The 26,317-nt window shown below is 47.3% G+C and overlaps 1 protein-coding gene across 2 annotated transcripts in view; it reads right to left on the minus strand.

Moving 5' to 3' along the window:
* Positions 1–5,492: 5,492 nt before the first annotated feature.
* The window catches only part of RXRG (retinoid X receptor gamma), a 49,638-nt gene continuing 28,813 nt past the window's right edge, over positions 5,493–26,317 (minus strand). The window contains exons 4-10 of one of the 2 annotated variants that reach the window (XM_008071083.1): positions 23,749–23,928; positions 16,309–16,469; positions 16,064–16,193; positions 14,845–14,977; positions 13,613–13,704; positions 11,609–11,714; positions 5,493–5,972 (exon numbers count right to left, since the gene is read on the minus strand). In XM_008071083.1, the coding sequence (XP_008069274.1) occupies positions 5,825–5,972; positions 11,609–11,714; positions 13,613–13,704; positions 14,845–14,977; positions 16,064–16,193; positions 16,309–16,469; positions 23,749–23,928 (950 nt within the window). In that variant the 3' untranslated portion in view covers positions 5,493–5,824. The remainder of the gene's footprint in view (positions 5,973–11,608; positions 11,715–13,612; positions 13,705–14,844; positions 14,978–16,063; positions 16,194–16,308; positions 16,470–23,748; positions 23,929–26,317) is intronic. The other variant, XM_008071084.2, reaches the window with a different exon arrangement.

The following is a 26,317-nucleotide window of genomic DNA, read 5'->3' on the forward strand; positions in this document are numbered from 1 at the left end:
TTGTAGCATAAACAGTGAGTCAGTAATGCAACACGCAGGGTTGAGTGTGTTCAAAATGGAGACACAAAGTGATGATAATATCACAAAAGTGAGGAGACCAGGAAACGCTTTCCAGAGTTGTAGCACTTGGGCTGGGCTTGAAGGATGAGTAGAACTTGGGTAGGAATGGGTGTCATGCTGGGCAGAGAATACGAAGACCACAGATCACTCAAGACATATTTCAGTTGGTGGGAGGTGATTATGCTGTGGGACATGTCCAGGAGAAAGCTGGGAGCCTTTTCTTTGGAGAATTGCCATGGACCACCTTGATTGCCCTGCTAAAAAACTGGGACTTAGCTGGGTATGATGGCTCATGTCTGTAATCCCAACACTTTGGGAAGCCAAGGTGCGGGGGACCAGCCCCTGCAAAGAGAATTAGGAGGTCCCTTGGAAGATGTGGCAGCATCGGTGAATATTCTGGGAGAATAGAAGGGAAAAAAGAGACTGGACTCTGTCTAGTGCAGAAGCCAATTCTATAGTAGGGATAGATATAGAAAGAAAGATGGAGGGATAGATATAAAGAGAAAGAAAGAAAGTGGACAACTGTTCAGTGAAATGAGCAGAAGCCGTTTATTTGGAACAAACGTGAGTCTTTTATCCCAAACTTTCACATGTTAAATCACAAGACTTTCACGTGAGCACAAAGCCAGGTAGGTGAGGGGCGTCCCCCACCCACCAGGCATTTCCTTAGGAATGAGGAAGGACAATCCCAATCAAATCACAAGAGTTTTGCGTGAACACAAAGCCAGGTGGGTGGGAGGTGTCCCCCACCCACCAGGTGTTTTCCCAAGCATGAGGAAGGACAATTCCAAAGTTATCTCACTGTTCCTCATGCTTGGTTTATATTCCTCAAAAGCAATATAACTGACTAAAATCCTAATACCTTTCTTATCTGTGCTAATTTTACCTGTACTATAAACAATTCTTAATTATGGCTTAAACCAGTTCCTAAAGAATGTGGCCCAGCCCAAATTTGTGCTGGGCCATCTCTGGTAACCCCAGATAATCATCTATACCATCTAACACTGGAAACAGCCCTCTAAATGTATATACTAATTTTACAAATATATTTTTAAATCTTATAAAGAAGCTTGTATCATGTATAAGGCTCCCAAATGTGATCTGAGTTTGAACTGTGTTAAGTTTAAAGCCAAAACTGCAGTCTGTGAGAAACGGGAACAATGGATCCCTAGAGTCAGCCATGCCTGTCATATTCTCAGAACTTCATACTTAGATCATCAAAATCCCTGCCAGTGGGTAATGCTAAACAACAAAGGAAGGAGGAGGGAATGGGCCTTCAGCTCCTGAACCAGCCTGGTGGTCTCAAGGTCCGCAGCCCGCCTGGATCCCTAATGCTCAGGCGGGCCTCCACGGCCGGCTCCCAACACCAAGACAAGAGGACTGCTTAAGCCCAGGAGTTCAAGACTAGTCTAGGCAACATAGTGAGACCACATCTCTACAAAAAAGTTTTAAAAATTGGCCAGGCATAGTGGTATGCACCTGTAGTCCTAGCTAATCAGGAGGCTGAGAGGGAAAGATGGCCTGAGCACAGGAGTTTGAGGCTACAGTGAGCTGTGATCATACCACTGCACTCCAGCCGGAATGACAGAGTGAGATCCTGACAAAAAAAAAAAAAAAAAAAGTGGGGTCTAATCTCAGAGATGGAACTGGATCATTGGGCTGATGCACTAAGAGGTGGGTTCTGACCAGCCACCTTCACTCACTCCCAGGGGGAAGTGAAAGTGATGTCACCTGGGCTGAAGGGTTGGTAACCAACAAAGGCGGGGTCAAGGTGGTGCATGCCTGCAGCCCCAGCTTTCACTAGTGCAACTGGCATTGCAGAACCTCTAGGTCAGGGGAATACACACAGGAAAAGTTTTTATCTCTTCCAGCCACAGTCTTCAAATCAGCATCATGGTGTTCCCACCACTTTCCCATTAAGAGTACCTTGGGAAAAGCCCAAACTATCTCCCAAACTTAGAGGTCAATTCTTCAACTCTTCCTCCACCTTCTTCCATTTTCTTCTTCTTTTGGGTCCTCCTCCTCTTACTTTACCAGAGAATTGAGCCCTGGAGGAGGATGGGATGAGAGAGAAATGCTCTTACGAGCACGGTGCTCTTGATGGCTGCCATGTGGCAATTGTCCATCAGGGGCTCTCTTCTGAGGACCCATGGCTAGCCTAGCTCTTCAGAAGACCCCTGGGAAATTGATGCTGCACAACAACCAGGTGTGTCCAACACATGATGGGCTCTGTTTGAGGTGATGACAACCTCTGCTTTACCCCTCATTCCAGCCCACAGAGCTCAGCCCACAGTCTCTTCCTGCTGGGGTTCCCTTTCCTTGAGAGGCCATTCTCTTGGGCCTGGCTCCTTCAAGATATTCTAAACACAACTTCTTTCCGGGGTATTCGCTTGATCCACAGAAGATGCCACATTCTAGGAGGGTGGGGGGCATGGGCTGCTCCCTCTTCCCTGCCCCCTAGTGCCCTCCCAAGGGTCCCATGCTTTCAGAGGTCTCCATCGAGAAGAGGCATCCATCTCGATGCTCACAGTGGCCCTGAGCACTCCCACACTCCCTTCCTGCCCTCTCCATTGGATGGGGCTGTGGTTTCTGCCCCTGAGCCAGCATCTAGCCAGGATGCAGGTGCCATCTCCCCCAGTGTGTAGGTCCCACGCCCCCTCTCAGCAGGTGGTTCTTCTGGGACCCCCTTGTTGGCTCGGGGATGGGGGCCCTCTCCATGTCTCTGCACACCCCGGACGGGTGAGGCAGAACCACAGCACTGCTCCCCAAGTTTTCCTCATTCTAAGGGAACCCCCTTGTCAATTCCAGTCATCGAGGAATGCAGAATCAAGAACAGTAATAAGGTAGAAGTCACAGCACTGGCTCACCCATCTTGACAAGCCCCTGTGTGGCTGCATCTGGTAACTCCTCTCTAGAATAGGAGGGGACCTCCTGGCCTCACCCTTGACCTTTAGATGAACCTCCAGAACAGTAGAAAAATACCGTTTGATTTTTTAAAAATATTTTTAGCCACGGGCACTTCTTTAAGGACAAGGATGATTATTTTATTTTATACTTTTTAAAAAATATTTTATTTTATTGAGACAAAGTCTTGCTATGTTGCCCAGGCTAGTCTCAAACTCCTGGGTTCAAGCAATCCTCCCACCTTGGCTTCCCAGAATGCTGGGATTACAAGTGTGAGCCACTGTGCCAGGCCCTATTTGATATTTTATTCCACTTGCAGTGCTTTTTAGCAGAGCTTCTCAGTCTCAGTACCATCGACATTTGGGTCCAGGGCATTCTCTGTGTGGACTTGCCTTGTGCCCTAGAGACACTTAGCTGCTTCCCTGGCCTTTGCCAGGTGCAACTCCCCCAGTCATGACAATCAAAGCGTCCTCCCTTGTTGCCAAATGTCAGGAGAGTGGGGGGAGACTTGCTCCCTGGTGAGACTGTTTAATAAGGAATAGAAAGTCACTGAATGTTTCAAGCAAGGAAGTAGTATAAAATTATAACCAAATGTTTGGTAGATTTCATTGAATGACAGGAAGAGGAGAGGCCAAGGAGTGTTCGCTGTGCAAATGACTTTTTTTTTTTTTTTTTTGCCACAGGGTCTCACTCTGTCACCCAGGTTGGAGTCCAGCAGTGTGCTCCTGGCTCACTGTAGCCTCACACCAGGATGACAGGCCTGAGCCACCGTGCCTGGCCAACATCTTTTTCATCATCCTTACTAGTGCATAAAGTGCTGTTTTGACATCATGTCCTTTGATTCCCACACCAGCCATGTGAGGAGGGTCAGGGCCCATGCTTCCCCAATGAGTCATCAGTGTGGAGGGTAAAGGCTTGGGGGGCTGGGGATACCGGGTTAGAGAGGAAGGGGGGAGGAGCTAGGTGTAGGGAGGGGGCTTTCCCACAGAGTCTAGACTCTGTTTTTGGAGCAGGGATCCTGTGGAAGATCATTGGATCAATAATAGCACACAGCGTACTAAAATTAACTGGGAGTTCATCATGTGCCAGGTGTAGTCCTGTGTGCCTTCAAGAGATCAACTCATCTGCTTCTCTCAACAAGCCCTGTGGGAAGGGCCTGTTGTGATTCCAGTTTACAGAATTGAAAACTAAGGTCAAGAGGTTAAATCCCTTTCCCAGGGTTACTCGGAGATCAGATGGGGTTTCAATTGAGGCCAGCCGGGCTGACTCCGAGTCATACTTGTAACCATGGCACTTTCCTGCTCAGTCTTCTCTGATCTGACTCACAGATAGTGCTGCAGTGACCAGACCCCCTTGCTGTTGGTTCACAGCCAGCACAGGGAGATGGCGTGGTTTATTCCCATTTCACCCATGAAGATACGACTTAGAATTTCCAGAAATTCCTGATTCCTTATATGGTATGTGAAACAGAATGATCTGGTAATGCAAACATCATCCACATCATCCTTTAGGGAATTCTTTCTAGTCGTGTGGAACCAAATTCAACAACATTAGTGTGTGTCTACTGTATGTCCCAAGTCAGGTTCTGGTGGCACAGAGAAGGTAAGCAGGACTGCCATGTGCTATTGTTCAGGCTGTGCACCTATAACCCTAGGCATCACCACGTAAATCATAGCATACATAGATTTGTGTATCTGTTAAGGTCCATTTCTACAGATGGCAGGAAGGTGACTTGGAGACGATGAGCTACATAGGCTGGCTATGGTGTCCGTCAGACACAGTCCCTACCAGTCAGGGAGCTCGCTGCCCAGCAAAGAGCAAGGCTCCAGGGCCACTAGGTAACCCTGCAGAGCCTTGGCTAGGAGCAGGGGGCAGGCTTCCCTCACTTGCCCCTAAGAACAGGCTGTGTGAGGTCAGACCAAGATGGTGAATGAGCTTGGCATGCTTAGTCTTTAGGCTACAGTTGCTGGCTAATGACAGAAAACATGTTCTCACTCATAATGGGCCCTGCTTCCTGGTCACACGAGCCAAGAATGGGATTGGCAGGCATTGGACACTGCTGGGAGGGCAGCAGGAGGGAGGGAGACCCGCACGTGGCAATACACGGAGCACCTGGTCCTCGATCAGGGGAGAGAGGGCCCGCTCGAAGCCCAAACTTCACCTGCGTGCAACCTACTCATGTAGTGAATTCTCACTTGTACCCCACAGCTAAAATAAAAAATAAAATAAACCCATTCCTTTGTCACCACCACACATCACCACCTGGGAACCGAGAACCTTCCCTGGTCAAGAGAACGCTTTCTTTTGACCGTAGACACAACTGCCCCCCTCCAGGACAAGACTCTTTCTGCTCACTATTCTGAGGAGGAAAAAAACAAGCCAGCTGATTCTGGAAGTGTCTCTTCCTGCCTCCTCTGGGGCCGCCCTGGACTCACTGGCTCAGGACCCCAGGCTACCCCCAGCCCACTTCCAGCCCCCACGGCCCTCCACTATGTCTGAGCACAATAACACACCCTGCGCTCCAGTCATGCCGATACCATAGTATTTTATTATCTGTTTGTTTGCGTTCCATGGCAAGTGAAAAAATAATTTAAACCGATCCTATGTACAGAGGCTTGATTCACTTCCCCAGAAACTTCCAGAACCCCCCCAGCCCCTTAGATACCGAAGAAGGGCGACCTTTCCCACCTCTACAAAAGTCCACCTATAAAATCTCGCGTGTAGAAAGGTTTCTTTATTATAAGCGTCACATTTGGGGGACAGGAAGGGGTCAGGGTGGGAGGTGGAGAGGCGTGGACAGGGCCCGAGTCCACACACACCTGCCCAGGCTGATCCCAGGAGGGGGCGGCAGCCGAAGGGTTCAGGTGATCTGCAGCGGCGTCTCCAGCATCTCCATGAGGAAGGTGTCAATGGGGGTGTCCCCGATGAGCTTGAAGAAGAAGAGGTGCTCCAGGCACTTGAGGCCGATGGAGCGCAAGGCCGGGAGGCGTAGCAGCAGCTTGGCGAACCTGTGGGGAAGCAGAGGCGTCAGGCTCGGCCAGGCTGTGTCAGAGACAGGAGCGTGAAGGGGAGGAGAGAGGTTGGTTGAAGAGGCTCCAGTCCTAGGCCAGAGGGCTTGTCCCTCCCAGAGGCAAAAGGTGGAGCAGGACGTCCTGGAAACCTTGACTCCTGCGTCCATGTCCTGGGATGGTCCCTTGCCCCTTCTTCACCATGGAGGCGGGGCAGGAGAAACTGGACCGCTCTGAGGACCCGTATGGCCAGCCCTCAATGGCTGCTGTCCTGACACTCTGCATCCCAAGGCTTCCTGTGCTGACCTGCTGGAGCACGCCGCCGCAGGTGTGCGAGTCCGTGGGCATTGTGGCCACTAGATGGCCATGCTCCAGCTCCAGATAATGCAACAGGCTCTGGGACATGAAACGGGCATGAGCCCAGGTGGCCTCTGGCTTGGAAGCCTGCTGTCTTCCTCAAGGTACAGTTCCTTTAAGCAATGGGACCTCAATTTGCTTCAGTTGCCACATTTAAAAAATATATTTTTTAGAAAGAGGGTCTCGCTGCGCTGCCCTGGCTGGACGGGAACTCCTGGGCTCAAGCCATCCTCCTACCTCCCCCTCCAGGTAGCTGGGATTACAGGCCAGGTCACCAATGCAAGCTGTTACCAAATATTCTTGCCAATTTGTAGCTGACTGTTACCAATTTTTATGATAAGATTCTTTAAATTTTTTTTTTAATTTTAAAGATATGGGGTAAAATTCAGGGTTAGGTATACAAACATTGATTATGCAGGTACCCTTGTTGATGAGGTATGGCCGCCCTATGATAAGTTTCTTAGTTTGTGCCTCCCTTTATGTTAGGAAAAGAAGGAGCCAGAATGTATTCTGTGCCTGAGGAGTCCATGGTCTGTCTGGGGAGACAAAACACAGACACACATACACACTGACTCACATGTTCTTACATGTACCCACACATGTGCATTCACGCACACACCCTTGCCACTCACACATGCACACTCATACGCTCGTACACACTCACTCTCATGCACACACTTCCACTCTTCCCCACTCGTGCGTACACACACGCACACTCCTTACAGTTTCACACATCCTCACAATACACACACGCACACACACTCTCATCCTTACACACCCTTGCACATGTTTACACACTCATTCACACACTCACATGCTCTCATACTTTGGTCACACGTGAGGTCACACATACACATGTGTACACACATACCTCATGCACATGGTTTCACACATGCGTGCACACATGCATACACACTCCCACATGCTCTTACAACATATACATGCACACACACTCACTCTCACACACTCCGCACATACACACCCTCACACACTTTCCTATAACTGAGGACCTTCATCAGGAGGGACACACAAGGGAGAGACCGGGGTGTGAAAGAACTCATCTCCCATGTGTTGTTCCCTAGGCCTCTCGCACTGCGACCTTTCCCACTCAGCCCGTGTGGCCCTCTGCCGCAAATCCTTCTAAGCCAAGGCAATGCCAGTTCAGCTTAAACGTCATTAATGCTACTAGAAATTAAGTCACTCTACTCACAACTTCCAACAAAGAGTGCGAGGGCCAGAATCACATCAGTCTTTATAGCCCCAAGTCAGAGATCTCAGAGCATCACAACATCATTTCATGAAAAAGTGACAAACTGGATTTCAGGGTTCCTTGAAAGTGTGTGAATGTTTACATTCATACCTCATGATGTGGATGGAAATGTAGCAATATAAGAAAACAGAGTAGCATCATCTCAGAAAGTAGAAATCGCTTCTCTGCATGGAGGAATGACAGGTCTATGCCAATGCCAACATATACCTTTGAAAGCTTCCAGTGATCAAGCCCCTGCAGGCATCTGAATGACATCACTGTGCAGCAAAGAGGTGGTTAGATAGGGGGAAGGAGACTGAGCCCCTGGTGGTGTCATTAAAGAGTTTTAGGGAATTAGGCTGGGCACAGTGACTCATGCCTGTAAGCCCAACCCTTTGGAAGGCGAAGGCGGGAGGATCTCTTGAGGTCAGTAGTTCAAGACCTGGGCAACATAACGAGGCCCTGTCTCTACAAAAAAAATAACCACAATTTTTAAAAAGTAGACAGGAGTGGTGGTGTGAACCATGTACTCCCAACTCAGGAGGCTGATGTAGGAGGATTGTTCAAGCCCAGGAGTTTGAGGTTGCAGTGAGCTATGATCACACCTCTGCGCTCTATCCTGGGTCACACAACAAGACTCTGTCCCTAAAAATAAAACTTAAAAAGGAGTTTTAAAAGGCACAGGAAACAGCTTTCCTGTAAAGTGCAAAATTAAACTGAGATCAACTTTTTAAAATTTTTTTGACTAAAAGTATCAAAGTTTCACAATATGAGAAATGCTAACTATGCCAGAACACTGCGCTTTGCTGTGTGTCCTGGATTAAGGAACTGAGATCAGGGCTAATAGAAATAAAACCCCATGAATGGAGACAGCCATGGAACTGTCACCATGTTCCTCATTCGCGTGGTGGCGGCAAGGGGCATTCACGCCTTTGAAGGCGCCTGTGGTGTGTGCAGGAGAATGAGTGTGTGAGCTCGGTGTCCTCCTCAGTCTTGATTGCTACTTTCTGGCTGGAGGAAGCAGGACTCCGCCCCTGTGAGGTGCGCTTCTGAGAAGTCTCCACGGGATGGCAGCAGTCCACCACTGAGAAGATAGTCTTGACCTGACAGTGCCAGAATCCCTCCACCAGGTCCTGTGAACCAGAGGTGACTAGCCTTCAGCACGCCCACCTGCGTGGTCAGTGGCGCCCTGGTGTACCTGCTGAGCCTCCGGCGAAGACTTGATCCAGACGGACACCCCCTTTCCAAGCTGTTCTGGATGAACCCAGGGGTCAGGAAGGGATCCAGCCCCTGCCACCTCTCTGAAGTTCCAGGCTCTGCCTTGCCGGAGGGCCTGGTTGCCAGCATGAGCTAGGCCCCTGGCAGGTGCGTGACCGGGGCAAGCCATGAAACTGAAGCTGTGAGTTGGATGCTTTCTACCACGTCTCCCAGCTCTATGGCAACAAGAGTTGGCATCTCTTCACTGTGTCTGGAGGCAGCCCAGGCCCTGGCAGCCCTCTTCCAGGAAGAGTCAAGTTCTAAAGTTTTAAAAGTGATATTCATGGCCCGACTCGGTGGCTCAGCCAGTAATCCCAGCACTTTGGGAGGCCGAGGCGAGTGGGTTGCCTGAGCCCGAGGGTTGAAGACCCACCCGGGCAACCTGGCAAGACCTCGTCTCTACAATAAATCAAAAAATAGCGCATGCCTGTAGTTCTGGCCACTTGGAAGGCTGAGGCAGAAGGATCGCCGGAGCCCAGCAGGTCAATGCTGGGGTGGCCGTGAGCATGCCACTGCACTCCAGCCTGGACCAAGGAGTGAGACTCCAACTAAAAAAAAAAAAATGAATAAAAATAAAAAAATTTTTTAAAAAGTGATATTCATTAAAAACAACCTAACCGTCAACCACAGGGCAGTGGCTAAATACATTGGGAGACATCCAGACAGAGAAATATTACAAAACCATTGACAATGATCATTTGTACTTGTCAATACTTTGATAAAATTCCTAAATGAAAAACAGGAAAAAAATCATACACGAAATCGTCTACTTTCATCTCTGTAAATACTATTTCTGCAGACACATTCATAGATACACAAGGATGCAGGAAAGAAACATACCAAAATATTTACAGTCAGTTTTTATTACCTGATCTAAAAAATACTTTTCTTGTTTTTACTAAAGCATGCGCTGCTTTTATCATTAGGAAAAAAGAAAATTGTGTTTTGTTTGTTTGTTTGTTTTAAAGATAAACAGCAAGACCTAGAGCCAATTTCAGGGAAAGCCTGAGAATGAGGCTCACTGTTCCTAATGCCCTGCACAAAATATGTGCTCAAAAAGCCCATCTACTGTTGCCATAGCACTGGAAGACTCGGTAGAAAGCACCCAACTCAGGGCTTCAGTTAACATGACTTACCCAGGGCTCGCACCTGCCAGGGATCACACTGATGCTGGCAGCCAGGTCCCAACCCCTTGGGCAGGGCTCTCCCAGCCTCACCTGTTGAGGGGAAGAAGAGACTGCCAGGTGCTCACCAGACTCTTTTGGGGCTGGCTGGGTCACGTGACTAAGCTTCAGTCAATGGAAGTGACTGAGGATAAGGGACCTCGCAAGACCTAGGGCCCACCTAGGCTCCTCCACCTCTCTCCCCTCCCACTATCTGGGTGCAAAACCCAGTGTGGCTCCAGATGGAAGGAGCCTGGATCTCTGAGTGATGGCGGAAAAAGAGCCGCATCTCTGAACAGACTACCTACCCAGATTTGTGAACACAAAAAACCTACTATTATATTAAGGTCCTGACATTTGGTAGGTCTGTTTCTACAGTTTAATCTCTCTTACTCATATACTAGTAATATACTAGACCTGCCTATTCATTGCATCAAGAGGTTGAACCCCATCCACTCAGATTTATCCATAGCCTCCAACAGAAAACACAGCTTACTGAATAACATTGTAAGACCCCATCTCTACAAAAATTTTTAAAAATAGCTGGGCATGGTGGCGCATGCCTGTAGTTCCAGCTACTTGGGAGGCTGAGGAGGGAGGATAGCTTGAGTCTAGGAGATTGAGGCTGCAGTGAGCTATGATAGCGCCACTGCATTCCAGCCTGGGTGGCAAAGTGGGATAAAATAAAATACAGTTCAGCCTCCTGGGTCAGTTGATAGACATTGGCATATAACCCAGAATAAACAGATTAATGGATATTAGACTTCCCAGAGGAATAAAAATTATCAGTGAGAATCAAGAGCATAAAAGATCAGTCCTAAAGACAAAACTAATATATCTTGAAGACAGTCTTTTCCGTTTCACTTCCAGTTTTCTATGAGGTTTGAGGATCCTATTTTCTCATTTTAACTGGAATAACAAAAGGAACAACTCCTTGTGTTTAGCTGAACTTTGGAAGAAACTTTTGAGAACAACGTTTTTTAAAATAACTCAGAAATACCTAAACTGCAAGATGGGCTCAGAGATCTTCTAGAACAACGTCCTTCCTTCCAAATGAGGAGCCCAAACTTGACCCAGCACCTTGATGGAGGCCACAGAGACGGCACCCTAGGGACCAGCAGCCACATCTCCTGACTCCCAAAGCCGGTGCTTTCTACTGTCGGGGGAGGGGTGCGGGGGCAGACCAGAAAGCACCGTGGTCAAACGTCAGACTACAGGCTCTGTGACATCAGCCCAATTGGGGCTCCCATTCCACCTCCCCTGCAAGCCAGTTCTGTGATCTCCAGCAAGTTACTTAACCTTGCTGAGCTTCATTCCTTGGTAAAGTGGAGATGAGGACTCTCATACGCACTCATGCATTTGTCATCCATCCAACATTTAGAGATGTGTGCTGTGTGCCAGGCACCGCTCTGGGTGCTGGTGCCTGAGGAGAGATGGTGAGTGAGACAGACGGGACCTCTAGCCCCAGGGAGTCAGCCTTTTAGTGACTTTCAGCTTGTTTGAAGATGGCATCACATTTGAAACCATCTCACCAGGATCTGCTGCACATCAAATGCTCAGTTAACGGAGAGTGGTAGCTGCTGTGGGTATAGTCCCCAGCACTCTCTCACCTGCCTGGCTGTTCTGGATACTTCTGCTTGGTGTAGGCCTCGAGGGTGGCATAAACCTTCTCTCGAAGAGTCTCCACCTCAGAGGGGTTGGACAGGCCCTTGGCATCTAAAAAAGACCACTGATTTAGCCTCTGGTAACATAACCTGTCACAGAGCTGTCCTCCCTCCCCCTGACCACCTCCGCTAGGGTTATCAGAGACATCCTGGATAAGGGATAATTATGAAATAAACAAAGTTGGTCACCGTGCCCCTTGCTCTCCTTCCTGTGCCCAATCTACCCAATAAACTCTTGGGGCAAAGGGTTGAAACCCTGTTCATAGCCAAATGTACCCACCACTAACTCCTCAGAGGAGAGCTTTGTTTTATCTGGACCAGCCTAGAAAGATCACCTGCAGATGCTTACTGAGCATTTACCACATTCTAAATGGGGACTAAGTGATGAGATGGTATGCAAAACTAAATGGACACGAGTCCAACATCAGTGAATGCCTGATTCTGGAGCTAAAGCACATGAGTAAATTGCCACGTAATCCTGAAGGCTTGTCTTCCTTGGCCCGCAGCTGCCTTTGATGAAGCTGATCACCTCCTCCTCCTCGAAATGACTTTGTCCCCTGGGCTTCCAGGACACTGCTCCTCTGGTTCTCTCCCTGTCCCTCTGACAACGCTTCTCAGGCTCCTCGGCCAGCTCTTCCTTTTATCCTGACCCCTAAACGTTGGCTTGCCCCAGGCTCAGCCCCCAGCCGTCCTCTCTAGTTTTATGTACTCCCTGGATGACCTCGCCCGGTTTTGTGGCTCACACAGGTGGAGGCAGACAGCTTCTGGTCCTGGCTTCTCCTGTGAAATCCAGGCTCACGTGAGCTGTCGCTTCCTGGAGAGCTGCTCTTGAATGTCCACGATCTCCCTCCGATTTTAATGGCCAGAGACAAGCCCTTGATTCCTGCCCACTCACCCTCAGAGCTCACTTCCCCTGGAGCTCCCTCTTAGTGAATGACAACATCATCTTCCCAATTGTTCAGGAAAGCAAAACAAAATGAAAAACCCCAAGAATTACAAACTCCTCTCTTTCTTTCATATCCTGTATCCAATCCATCGACCAATCCCCGTGGCTTTACCCATACTCTGACCACTTGTTACTACCTCTTTCACTAGCACCATGAGCCACCCAGATATCACCCATCTTCCCCACTTGCCCCCAAAGGTGTGCAGTGAGTATCCACTCAAAACATTTCTGGTCAAGCACAGTGGCTCACGCCTGTAATTCTAGCACTTTGGAAGGCTTCAGTGGGAAGACTGCTTGAGCCCAGGAGTTCAAGACTGGCCTGGACAACATAGCAAGACTTCATCTCTATAAAAATAAAAAAGTAAATCAGGTGTGGTAGTGCACACCTATAGCCCCAGCTACTTGGAAGGCTGAGGTAGGAGGATCACTTGAGTTCATGAGTTGGAGGATACAGTGAACTGTGGTCATGCCTCTGAATCTCACTCACTTCAGCCTCGGTGAGAGTGAGACTCTGACTTTAAAAAAAAAATTGGGCCAGGCTCAGTGGTTCAGCCAGTAATCCCAGCACTTTGGGAAGCCATGGCGAGTGGATTGCCTGAGCCCGCAGGTTAGAGACCAGCCCAAGCAACTTGGTGAGACCTTGTCTCTACAATAAATCAAAAAATTCGCCGGGCATGGTAACACATGCCTGTAGTTCCAGCTACTTGGAAGGCTGAGGTGGAAGGATCACTGGAGCCCAGCAGGTCAACGCTGGGGTGGCCATGAGTGTACCACTGCTCTCTAGCCTAGGTGACAGAGTGAAACTCTAACTCAAAAAAAAAAAAATTCTGAAGGTGGCTCTAGGGGTAGAAGTTGTGAGCAGTTGACTTTCTGAGCTCTCCTGGAGTCCTAGCCCTGCCCTCTCTGTCTCCACTGAGCTGGAGGACCAGAAGCTGTTGGAGCACTGCAGTTAGCCATGGAGGAGGGCTGGACAGCACGCAGCCCTGGGGAGGGATGGCGGTCACCTGGGTTAAACAGTACAATGGCTCGCAGGCACCCCAGCTCCGACTTGTCCATCTGCATGTCTTTCATTTTGGAAACCAGCTCGGTCAGAACTCTGTTTGCAGGAAACAAGGGCAGGTCATGAGAACACCATTAGTACGGGGCCAAGGACCAACTGAATGAATGCAAGCATTATTTTATGAACTCTCTCTGTGTCTAGATGATGCACCTGGCACTAGGGGTACAGAGGTGAAGAAGACACAGTCCCTCCCTGCATGGAACAGACACAGAAACAACAAGCAGCAACACAAAGGCGCATGGGAGGCAAAGGCCAGGGGTGCGCCAAGGCGGAAGCCAAGAACTCTGAGCGGGGTTGGGGAACACATCGAAGGCTTGGAAATCAGAAACTTTAGAAGCACAACAGGCAAAGCAGTGATGGGGCAGGGCTCTCTAGAACACAGCAGGGAGAGCCGTTCAGCACAAGGGCAGAGCCCTCAGGACCCATGAAGGGGACCGAGCCATTCCAAAGGTTGTGTTGCGCTCTACACCAAGCATGTAGTAGGACAGGCAGGGAAGAAGGTGCACATCTCAGGTGGACATACACCCAGGAAGACCGACCACCTGCGACTGAGGCGAGAGGAGCCACTGGGCCCTGGCATGGGACAGAGAGACGATTTTCAACCTCATGCTCCTCTTGACCAGTTCGGCATGCTCTCACCCCTGAGTCATGAATCTACTCATTTCATTTATCCCTTTAAACCAGCAGTCTCAGTTTTCCTTTCTCATCCTTAGAGGCACAGGATTTCTGCCAAGGTGTCACTCCTGCTACAGGATCACAGAGTCCAACATAAACAACCCATCTCACCTGGCCTCCTGAAGACAGATCCTGAGCTTTGTCTCCATCCTTGGCCTAACTGGGATGAGCAGGCCACCTCCCCATCCCCAGCTTACCAGCTGATGTCAATAGCCCAACCTCTTCCTTGGAAACCCACAGGGATAACAGGAACTCCCATCTGCCTCGCAACCAAGCCAGCCTCTGACAGTCTCCATCCTGCCATGACCTCAACCTTTGTCTTCATCCCCTTCTCTCGTTCCCTAGGTTTAGATTTTCAGGAGCTTAACGGTCTCTGTGTGGTCATGTGCAGCTGTTTGGGTCACCCAGCCCACATCCCAGCACGACTCACAGGTTCACGTGAGTTTGTGTGTACACACATGTCTACACACGCATGGGAATCCTAGAACAGAAGGGAGACACCTGTCAAAGATGGAGCCGACCCCAGCGCTGTGGGCACTGCTCCGGTGCACGTGGAGGCCCGTGGCCAGAAGGATGCCGTCCTGCACTGACACCGAGCGGTGGGAGAAAGAGGCAATCAGCAGTTCATTCCACCCTGCAAGGAGAAGGAGGGGCCTTGAGGGAAAGCAGACCGCATTCTTGCCTCATTGATAACCGCCCAGTGCACATGTTATCATCCCACATAACACAAACAGAACTGAAAATCCAGGGAGGGCAAGAAGTCGTTCAAGACGACACAGCTAATTAGTGAAGAAATGAAGGACAAGATTGGGGTCTCCTGACTGGTGGCTCCACCCAGCCCCCCACTGTCCCTCTGATGCAGCCCAGAATGGCAGCTTGAGGACAATGACTCCCTTTTTTTCTTATCAGTCAACAAATAAGACTGAACATTTAGCAGACAATAGCCATGGTGTTAGCTGCCAGGGCGGGTAAAGTGAATATACCTCCCAGGCTCTGCCCCCAGGACCTGACAGTCTAGTTTTATTTCTTTGGTGTTGTCTGGGAACACCCAACACAGTGTGTAACTTTCAGTCGACACTCAGTGACTGCTCATTATCTAACAGAAATGAATGAGTGGACTGGTTCCCAATGCTCAGTCAATCTTCATGAAATTTCCCTGCTGGCTCAGTGACAAAGAGGAGACATGGCATATGTCAACGGACTGCACAGTGTCCCAGAAATAGGAGACAGGAGAGAATATAGCACATAGAATCTTAAAATAGAAAGAGACCTTGGAGTCCATCTAGCACAAACTTGAGCAAACATCTTTGGCTTCTTTATCTTACCTGTGAAATGGGATTATTTCTACTTGCCAGTCTCATGACAGAATGAAGTGCCGTTTCAAATTACCCTCAATAAAAATGATTTAACAGTCTTTGAAAATTAAATGCAAATGATAAAGCCATGCTGTAAAGTGGGCTTAGGAAAAGAGTCCCACTCCCTCATTAACAAACGATGTTTCATTTGAGAATGGAAGCTTTTTGGGCAGCCCATACCATTTGAGGAGCCTACCACAGCATTAGAAAGAACAGCCCTGGCTGAGGTTTCCTCATGGCCAGCATGGTACACAACTCGGATGGCTGCGGCTCCATCAGGTTGCCCTCTGTAGGATCCTAAGGGTCATTTCAAAATGGCAGCCCAGGTGATTGTCCCATGAAAAGAGGAAGCCAATATGTTTTACCTGCCCGAAGCAGAATGACCTGGTCCTCCAGGGTGAGGTCGGAGAAGTGGGGTATACGCTTGGCCCATTCTACGAGGGTAAACAGCTGCTTGTCAGCAGCATGACATATGTTGGTAACAGGGTCATTCGTCTGAAAAAAGAGCAAAGTTCTGTGACAGACAGGGCCTGGGAATCTCATACATCCTCCGTCCTCTCCAGCCCCACCTAAGAAATGGAAGATGATGGAGATCTAAGACTCTGCATACCGAGTTCTCCATGTTCATGTCACCGTAGGATTCTGTCTTTGGTTCAACAGCAAGTTCAGCTTCTAGAATCCTCTCCACAGGCATGTCTTCATGACCGCTACTGGCACATTCTGCCTCACTCTCTGCTCGCTCCCGGCTCCTCTGCCTTTCCTCTTGCACAGCTGACATGCAGCAGGACATGCAGAGGGAGAGTTAGTTACCTACCTAGGCCTCAATGTTCTCATCTGTAAAATGGGTATCATCGTGGTACTGAATCGGGGGGGGGTGCTGTGATGTTGACAGGTGAAACCAGGAAAGCGAAGCTATTTCCAATGTTGACAGGTGAAGCCAGGAAAGCAGAGCTACTTCTGTGGGCATGTACAGAACTAGGGCTCTTTAGCCCATATTCTTTCCAGTGCATTCTGGTGCCCACACTAAGAAGTTCTCATTTTGAGCCTTAATAACTCCGATTCTGTCCTTTCTTCCTGGAACCACCACCTCCTTGCCACCCCTACTGTCCCCCCATTTCTCTTCTACCTGCTGCCTCCCAAGATCTGCGAGCATGGAAGGGTTAAGTAGCAAGCACATGGCTTTAAAGCTCCCTCTGTCAGGTCTCATGCATCATCCTTGGCATTCACGTCCCATTAGGTCTGCCCCTAGTGCACCCGCTTGAGCACACCATCACCTGATCTGACTTGTCAGGGAAGATCTTCAGGGAGCCAGCTGTGGGTATTTAGTAAGTGAAGGGGTGGAGGGATGTCACCTAGATGACATTTCAGACTCAGCGGCTGATTGGAGGTGGAGGAGGGTTCCCAGGCAAAGGGGGAGGCTGGAATTATCTCAGCCTTCCCAAAGCCTGGGGTTTTCATCAAGGTTCACTGCTGCTCCCAGAACCCTCTGTGTCTCTACATCAGGATGGAAGGCAGACCCCTCCCTTCTCAATGCTGCCTCTTCATCAGGAGAATAGCCTCTGCTTAGTTAGTCTCAATCACTGAGGAGGTTGAGGCTTCCATCTTACTCCCAGCAGCAATTCAATCTTAGAACACATTTTTTACATCCTGAGAGTCAAGAAAATTAGCATCCTTGCAGGTGACTAGCCTGAAGCTCAGTGACAGCTACTCCACTAGCAGCTCCTGCCTCTCGGCTTCCTCCCTCCCTCCCCACAGTCCACTTCCCGACACTCCTCCTCCTCCGTGAGGGGGTAGTGAGCCACGTAGGCCGCAGATGAACTGGAGCCTGGGTGCTGGGCATCTCATGTGTCGGGTGAGCAATATCCATCTCTCAAGGTAGGTCAGAGAAGGATAACACTGCAAAAACCACTTACACTCCCAAGTCTAGTGAAGACCTGCCGAGACCCTCAGGTCCACAGTGGGGCCGCATGGTTAGGAGAGGATAGGAAGGAAGGAGAAAAGGAAGAAAGGAAAGAGATAATGAAGCCAGGGGTGAGGAAGGAGGAAACAGAAAGGAGAGAGGACAGAGAGGAGAAGACGGGAGAGAGTGTAGAGCAAAATCATGTGCCGTGGAGTCAAAAAAACTCTTTCAAACGTAGCTGTATCATCTACTCACTAAATAGCATTGGACTAATCATTAGCCTAGCAAGTCTCAGTTTCCTTATTTGTAAAGCAGATATTTTAGCACTTAACTGAAATGGTTTTGTGGAGATTAGTGAAATAATTATAAAAACTCCATAAAAATAGTTACTTCCTCTTTCCCCCTGTATCCTCTTATTCCCCCGGGCTTGTCTCTCCATCTCCCTTTTGGCCTCTTCCACCAATTCTTTATTCTGTCCCTCTTTCTGTCTCATCTTTACATCCCATTCACATCATCAGTCTTCACTCACTGACATCATTTAGAAACTATGATATGTATTTTTTAATCATAGTTGGATTGGCTAGCTAAAGTTGAATGCTTCTTGTATTAATTCTTGAAAGGTAGGTGAATGGGCTTCTATTTGTCTTGATTTTAAATGATGAGAGAAACAAAACTAAGTTAAATTTTGTAGGTAGTCTTCAATCAATTTCTTCCACAGACTTGTAACATTCGAGAAAATAACCTTCAAGGCTCAAAGAAAATAACCTTGACTTCAGGGAGTTAGATTCTAATTTCTATTTTGCCATTAATTGAGTGGTCCTTTGCTAATCACTTTTCCTCTTTGCACCATAAATCTTCCTGTCATAAACGAAGAGTCCTATATCTGTTATTGAGGGATATCTTCTACATGGCAGATAGGTTGAGCTACTGCTATGACATACATCAGGGCCGTCCAGGGAAACTTGAATGATCTAAAATTGTACCAAACTCCTGCTTGACAATGGAATATTATCCACTCATCCAACATATATGAGGGAGGACCCAAAACTTACCACAATTATCTTTTGGAGGGTGGGCCCTTTTGTAGCACAGGCTTCCCCCACTAGTTGAGTGTTCTAGGAACCCATGGACATCAGTGTACCAGCTAGCGTTGTTGTGGGAGGCTGTGTTGCAGAAGAAATGTCCTGAGCTGTGGCAAACAGGTGACTGGATTTTCCACCCTGACAACACACTTGCCCACACCACGCTGAGTGTTCAATAGTTTTTGACCGAAAATGATATGACCCCCATGGCCCGCCCTCCCTATTCACCCGACCTCACTCCAAGTGAATTTTTTTTTGTTTCCCTGGATAAAAAAAAAGTGCTCCAAGGAAAATATTTTGCTGATATGGAAGAGATGAAACAAAAAAACGGCAGAAGCACTAAAAGGCATCAAAATGGACAAGTTTAAAAACTGTTTTGAGCAGTGGATAAAGCATCTCCATAGGTGTATTGCATCAGATAGAGAGTACTTTGAAGGTGGCTGAAGTTTATACATGTAAGATTAAATACACACTTTTTATTTATTAAAAATCTGGGTTTTGGGGGTCCCATTTGTATTTATTAGAAATTTACCACAATAGCCAAAATGGATGGAGTACTTTCTCTGTGTCAGGAATTATGCTCAACACTTTTACAGATTCTATTTTATTTAATTTCTACAACAGCCTCCTGAGGGACTATGAGCCATAGATATGCTAGCAAACTGCCTGAGGTCGAAAGTAGACAGTGGTGGAACCAGCAGGTGGACCCACAGTGGCTGTCTCTCGAGCCTATCTCTTGCCCCTCTGTCCTACATCAAAGACACTAGGCAAGTTGGAGTAATAAAGGGCTTACGGGGCTCATAAGAATGCAATGCTGCCTGCAAATGGCCTCAAAGATAGTTCCTTCTGTAGTTTTGATACTACGTGTATGTGACCAGAAATCATGGAAACAGACTTCCCAGAACTCCAGAGGTGGCCTGGGAGTCAGAGGGTCCCGGTCCTACACCAGGTCTGCCATTTGCTTGCTGTGTAAGCTTAGGCAGGTCCCTTGCCTCTCTGAACTTTTGTTTCTTCTTTTAGAAATTGGATATGTTACATGAGAACAGCAAATATCTACTCTAGCCTCATATATCCTGAAAGGGCTACAGGACTTGGCTCCTGTTCCCCAGCAGGTGAATTCTGAGTCCAACACAATTCCATCTCTTTCTGTGTAGTTTCTGTAGTCTCTCTCAGTTATCTGCTCCTGGATGTTATTATTCTTATTCTCAAGAAAGTGCCCAGATGGAGCCCCAAATTCTGTAAGGCCAGAAATGATGGTGGGAAGGAAAGGCTGTCCAGTGGCCTTTCAAAAGTGGCCCCCTTCACATAGTGAGACGAAGAACTCATTGACTTCTCTTTGTCTGAGTAAATGAGATCATCCTCATTAGAAAGTTCTCTAAGAGCTTCTTTTTCTCTACCAATGTTGTTAACTCAAGTTTTCATCACTCCTGTTTCTCCACATTCTTTATTGTAGCAAAAACTGGGTCCAATTTTTTAATTAAATTACCAGGACAATCTTCGGTTTGAAACAAGGACTGTTCAGTCTCTTGTAATTCATGTTACTGTTTTATTTACTTACTGGTGTTTGTTTGCATGTTTGTTTGTTGTGTGTGTGTGTTTTTTAATGAAAGAAGCAAATGTCCCATCATGTGACCTGTTGACGACTTTGACCCTAACTGAGCTGGGAGATATTCAGGTTGACTTTTGAGAGATGCATTAGACGAACAATGAAGAAAGAGAAATTATGTTTCTCTGACTGAGGACATCCACCTTCCTTTAATTCAATATCATGTGTTTAATTAAAACAAAAATTTTTTTTGAGTTGGGGTCTTACTCTGTTGCCCAGGTTGCAGTGCAGTGGCACAATCTTGGCTCATCACAGCCTTGACCTTCTGGGCTCAGGCAATCCTTCAGCCTCAGCCTCCCGAGTAGCTGGAACTACAGGCACACACCATTATGCTCACCTAATTTTTTTAATTTTTTTGTGGAGATGAAATCTCGCTATGTTGCCTAGACTATTTTATTTATTTTTTAATTTCAATAGCTTTGGAGGGTACAAATAGTTTTGGTCTGGGCTTTAAGTGTACCCACCACCCCCACTCATACACATTGTACCCAGTAGGTTATTATTATTATTATTATTATTATTTTGGTCTCTCCATCCCTCCCCCTTCTGAGTCTCCAGAGTCCATTATACTATTCTCCATGTCTTTGCATGTCCTTGGTTTAGCTCTCACTTGTAAGTGAGAACATACGGTGCTTGGTTTTCTGTTCCTGAGTTAGTTTCCCTTAGAATGATGTTCTCCAATTCCATTCCCATTGTTGCAAAAGACATTGTGGAGATGAGATCTTGCTAAGTTGCCTAGACTGATCTTGAACTCTGGGGCTCAAGCAACTTTCCTCCCTTGTCCTCCCAAAGTGCTGGGATTACAGGCAAGAGTTACCGGGCCCTACCTGAAAATTGTTATTTTTCAAAGTCAACCTAAAATGTATTTCATATGTTCTAGGAGGAGAAAAATGACCACACAACCATTATGCTGTTGCTAGGGGAGACACACTTGTGATCATCAAGTTCATGTTTTGACAATCATGGTGGGAGGAGCTACAAGGATTACCAATTCTATCCTGGCAGAAAGAAGACAGTTTTTCCCAGTTGACAGTTCACATCATATGTCCCAATCTGTATCTCATTAGTCCCCTGCCATGGCAGGTTATGAATAAGCACAAAGGCAGCGCCCATACATGCTCAATGAATGACTGAATGAGTGATTGTGAGAAAGTCTTGCATCTCTCAAACTTCTGATTTCAGCCTTCAGTTTAAATCATTTATTTAACAATTTATTTATTAAGTTGCTGTAATGTACTAGTGATACGCTAGTACACTAATGCACTGGTGATATAGCAGTGGGGGGAAAAGCAGACAAAACCTCTGTCTTCATGGATAAGACAATAAACAAGAGAAATAAATATGCTAGATAGAGATCAATGCTGTGGGAAAGAGACACGGAAGCACTGGGGGTGGCTAATGCAATTGTAGACAGTGAAACCAGGCAAGGCTTTGCCCAGAAGGTGACAGTTGAGTAAAGACCTGAAGGAAGAGAAGAAGTGAGCCATGTAGACACCTGGGAAAAAAGCATTCTGGATCGACAGATAGCAAGTGCAAAGACCCTGAGATAGAGGACATTCCTAGTTCATTTGAGGACCAGTAGAGCAACCAGGAAGGCTGAAGCAGAGGCAGTGGGGCAGCCAGACCATGTACAACCTTGAAGTCACAACAAGGATGTTGCCTTTTTCTGGGTGAGAAAGGAAGACACTGAAAGATTTGGGTGGAGGAATGGCTTGACCCGACCCACTTGTCCAAAACCTCACTCTGACTGCTCTGCTAAGAGGATATCGTAGAAAGACAAAGACAGCAGCAGGGAGATATCTGAGGATGCTATCTGGATTATTGCAAAAGATATAAGTGGCTTGGCTTCAGTGGTAGCCGTAAAAGTAGTGAGGCATGGAGGGATGCTGGGCATAGTTTGAGGAGACATCACCCATTGCCGTGGTGTGTGAAAGAAAGCAGGAAGGGAGTCAGAGGAGTTTGGTCTGAGCAGCTGAGAAGCGAACAGTCATTTCCTGAGAGTGGAAGACTGTGCAGTGAACAGGCAGGGGTGGGGCACATGATCAGGAGCTCTGTTGATTTGGAGATTCCTGCTAGATGTCAGGACAAGGGTAGTCCCCAGTGCCCTCACACCCTGGCAGGAGAGGAGATGTGAGACAAGCACCAATCTGGGAGCCAGAGACCCAGTGTCAACTCATTGCTGCCTTCAGACCTTGGTGAACTCAGCTCACCTTCTGCACCTGTTTCCCCATCCGCAGAATGGCTACACTGATTGGGTGATTCCACAGGGTCACCTCTATCTTGGCATGCTAAGATTACAAGATTTATGTTTTCTTGTTGGTGGCAAAGAGCCTGGTCCTTCAGTGGTCCTTTTATCAGACTCCCCCTCCTCATAGAAAAGAGGTTCCTCAGGAATAAGGAGCCTGCTAGGACTGATAAAACCCCTTGTTCCTGTTTCCTACAGAGGGGCAGGACCTCCTTACACTAAAGTCTATTAAGATTCACCACTAACCCCATGTTCTCGCTTGAGTTCACTAGTTAATTCAATGCCTAATTTCATCTATTTGCTATTTAGTGGAAAGGCTTTCGATCTGTTGAAGGAACAGAAAGCACTTTCAGATATTTTTTCTCTGACACTAAAGTAGCCCAGCTAATCTACACTATAAATTAAAAGATTTAACAGTTTAAATGCACAATGGAGGTTTCTCTGAATGACAAAGTTGGGACTGTCAGATCTGTAAGATACCAATAATGCCAAAAGATGGTGGAATATATGAAAGGATTTATAGCAGACCAAGCTTATAAAAGAGACCTAGGATTAGAGGAGGGAAGCTAGATGTACCCTGAAGGTCAGGCTGGCATTCCACTGTAGAGCAGAGCACAAGGACCCTGAAACCTCAGTTCTGAGATTTGCTGCCTGGCTACTAGAAGAAAATGGGAGAGGGTCTGGTTTGGGGACAACTCTTTGGGCTCCGGGAGAGGTCTGGAGAAAGTGGAAGAGGAAGACTCCCCCTGCCCTCTTTGCCCTGGAGATACACACTCCCTAGGGCAAGGGAACATTCAGTTGCAACACTCAAGAAGTCATGCTACTGCCTGCTGAGGAGGTAAATTGGTATATATACTTTACATCATCGAATATGACAATCTTGAGATATGATATAAAGATCTGATAGGGGATGATTTTGTTTGATCCAGAGTAATCTGTTGCAGGTTTCATTGTCCTTATTCCTTACTCCACACATTCAGTTTCCAATGACCCCAGCAGGGATGGCTAATTGTGTCAGGAGTGCTACATGACTGTCCCCACAGGTATCATGAACCAAACTCCATGCTCTCCCTAAGCAGAAGTCACCTCAGCACTAGGCACCAAAGCCATCTGAACCTCACTTCAGACCTCCACTTCCCACACGGCCTCACCCAGCAGGGTTGTTCCCCCTACCCCCCATTCCTTCCTGCGTACCTGTCCCCATGGGGGGGCCTCACCTTCCCGCTTCATGCCCATGACAAGGCACTTCTGATAGCGACAGTACTGGCAGCGGTTGCGCTGGCGCTTGTCGATGAGGCAGTCTTTGTTATCCCGACACGTGTATATGAGGTCCTTCCTGATGGTCCTTTTGAAGAACCCTTTGCAGCCCTCGCAGCTGTACACCCCGTAGTGCTTTCCTGGTCGCAAGAAAAGAACATTCCATGGATTGTCCTTGGGTGTATTTTCATATTTCATTCAAAAGAACCTCTTGGCTCTCCCTCCAGAAAACAGGCACATTACCAGGGCACTGAGACAGAAGGTGAATTATAACCCTAGAGAATCAGGCTTCATCACAGGAGTGAAACAGAGACAGACAACACACACCTTCCCTCGTGACTTCCCTTGGGACTACTAATTCCAGATAGCAGTATTAGAAAATTCTAAGATTTTGTTTACATGTATGTTATCAAGGCAACCCTCGGGTTAAGTAAATGTTCTGCCTCAGTTCAAGACATTCGTGTACATAATAAATAAAAATGTGTGCTTGCCATATATCCCCCAGTAGGAAAAGAATCTCAGCTCAATTAATATGTCCTCATAATTGAGACCCACCTAAAATTATTATTCTTTATTATAAACTATGAACAGAGCCTAGAGTTGTGATTTTTTTGTTTTTTTTTTTTGGTTAAGGTCTCACCCTATTGACCAAGCTGAAATGCACTAGCATGGTCATGGCTCACTGCAACCTCCAACTCCTGGGCTCAAACAATCCTTCCTTATCAGCCTCCCTAGTTACTGGGACTACAAAAATGCACCACCACACCTGGCTAACTTTTTTTTTTTTGTAGAGAGTTCTCTTTATGTTGCTTAAGCTAGTCTTGAACTCCTGGACTTAAGTAATCCTTCTTCCTCGGCCTCTTTGGGAGGCTGAGGGTTACTGACAGATTACAGGCCTGAGCCACTATGCCCAGCCCAGAGTTATGAATTTGTTAAACGCTATTGCCTGTTGAGGAGATAAATTGGTATATAAACTTTGTATCATAATATGACCATCTTGAGATATGTTATAAAGATCTGATAGGAGGTGGTTTTCTTTGATCCAGAATAATCTGTTGCAGGTTTCATTGCCCTTATTCCCTGCTCCTCACATTCAATTTCCAATGACCCCAGCAGGGATGGCTAATTGTGGCAGGGGCACTATCACGTCCATCCCCACACAGGTGTCATCAGCCAATCTCAATATTCTCCCTAGGTAGAAGTCTCCTCAGTACTAGTGGTCAGCTGCTACACTTGATTCACTGGAATTGCAGAACTTGAAAAATATGAGGAAACAAATCATTCCAAACATATTTATGTTGATTCTTAAATGTAACATGTGATGTCATCGAGCTACAGACCTGAAGTGACCTTTAATTCTGTCTTATTTAGGTTCCTAGCATCCCTGAAGCTTCCATGTTGGAGGAAGCCACCTTGAGATGAAATGGTTGTTGGCAATAACCTGTCTGCAGAAAAGCCAGCCTGTGTTGGCAATAACCTGTCTGAAGAAAAGCCAGCCTGTGCCTAATTAGTTGACCATACTAATTTACTGAGCTCACAGTCATGATAAATACAGGATTTTATCTTGGACCTCAAACCCTAATACTCTCAGCTCTAAAATATTTGTCTTACAGAAATATGGGACCAATTTGTCAGATCTCTGACGTAGTCATTTCCATTGCTTTTCAATAAATGGATGAACTGCCCAAACTTTCAACTAAAAGAACCAGAGCAGAGAAAATGTCCCACCCAACTGTGGTCGGCATTTGTTATGACAGTGGCTAAGTCCGCAAGGACTTTTTGAGAGAGAAGCAAATTTCAGCCATATAGCTAAATAAGTTCTAGGCACCTGGAACTTTCTATGGGGTGACATTCTGCAGTGGTTTGGGGGAGAGTAAGAGGATGAGGAAATATTCTCAGCTGTCGTGGACAACTATAGAAAAGAAAAGACCCAGCCAGGCTCGTTGGCTCAGCCTGTAATCCCAGCACTTTGGGAGGCCGAGGCGAGTGGATTGCCTGAGCCCACGGGTTCCAGATCAGTCCAGGCAACTTGGTGAGACTGTGTCTCTACAATAAATAAAAAATTAGCAGGGCGTGTTAGTGCGTGCCTGTAGTTCTAGCTACTTGGAAGGCTGAGGCGGAAGGATCGCTGGAGCCCAGTAGGTGGACACTGGGGCAGCTGTGAGTGCCACTGCACTCCAGTCTGGGCAACGGAGTGAGACTCCATCTCAAAAACAAAGAAGAAAAGAAAAGGTCCTCCTCCATCTTCTGATTCTTAACATCATCAAAGCAGAGGTTCAAATGTGTTCAAAATTGGTGTGGAGGGAAATCAGAGGTGGGGAGGATCGAGAGGAAGGGAAAGAAGTCAGAAAAAAAATAACTTTGACAAAAGCAGAAGAGGATCAAAGATAAATTGGTAAACATACATTTGTTTCTGCCCACAAAAACATGTTAAAAACCTGGAATGTTGTGAAGAAAATATGCCAAAATAACAGCCGGCCTCGGTGGCTCAGCCTGTAATCCCGTGCCTTTGGGAGGCTGAGGTGAGTG

This window comes from Carlito syrichta, unplaced genomic scaffold (genome assembly GCF_000164805.1).
Source record: "Carlito syrichta isolate Samal-C Ts95f unplaced genomic scaffold, Tarsius_syrichta-2.0.1 Scaffold314112, whole genome shotgun sequence".
NCBI lineage: Eukaryota > Metazoa > Chordata > Mammalia > Primates > Tarsiidae > Carlito > Carlito syrichta.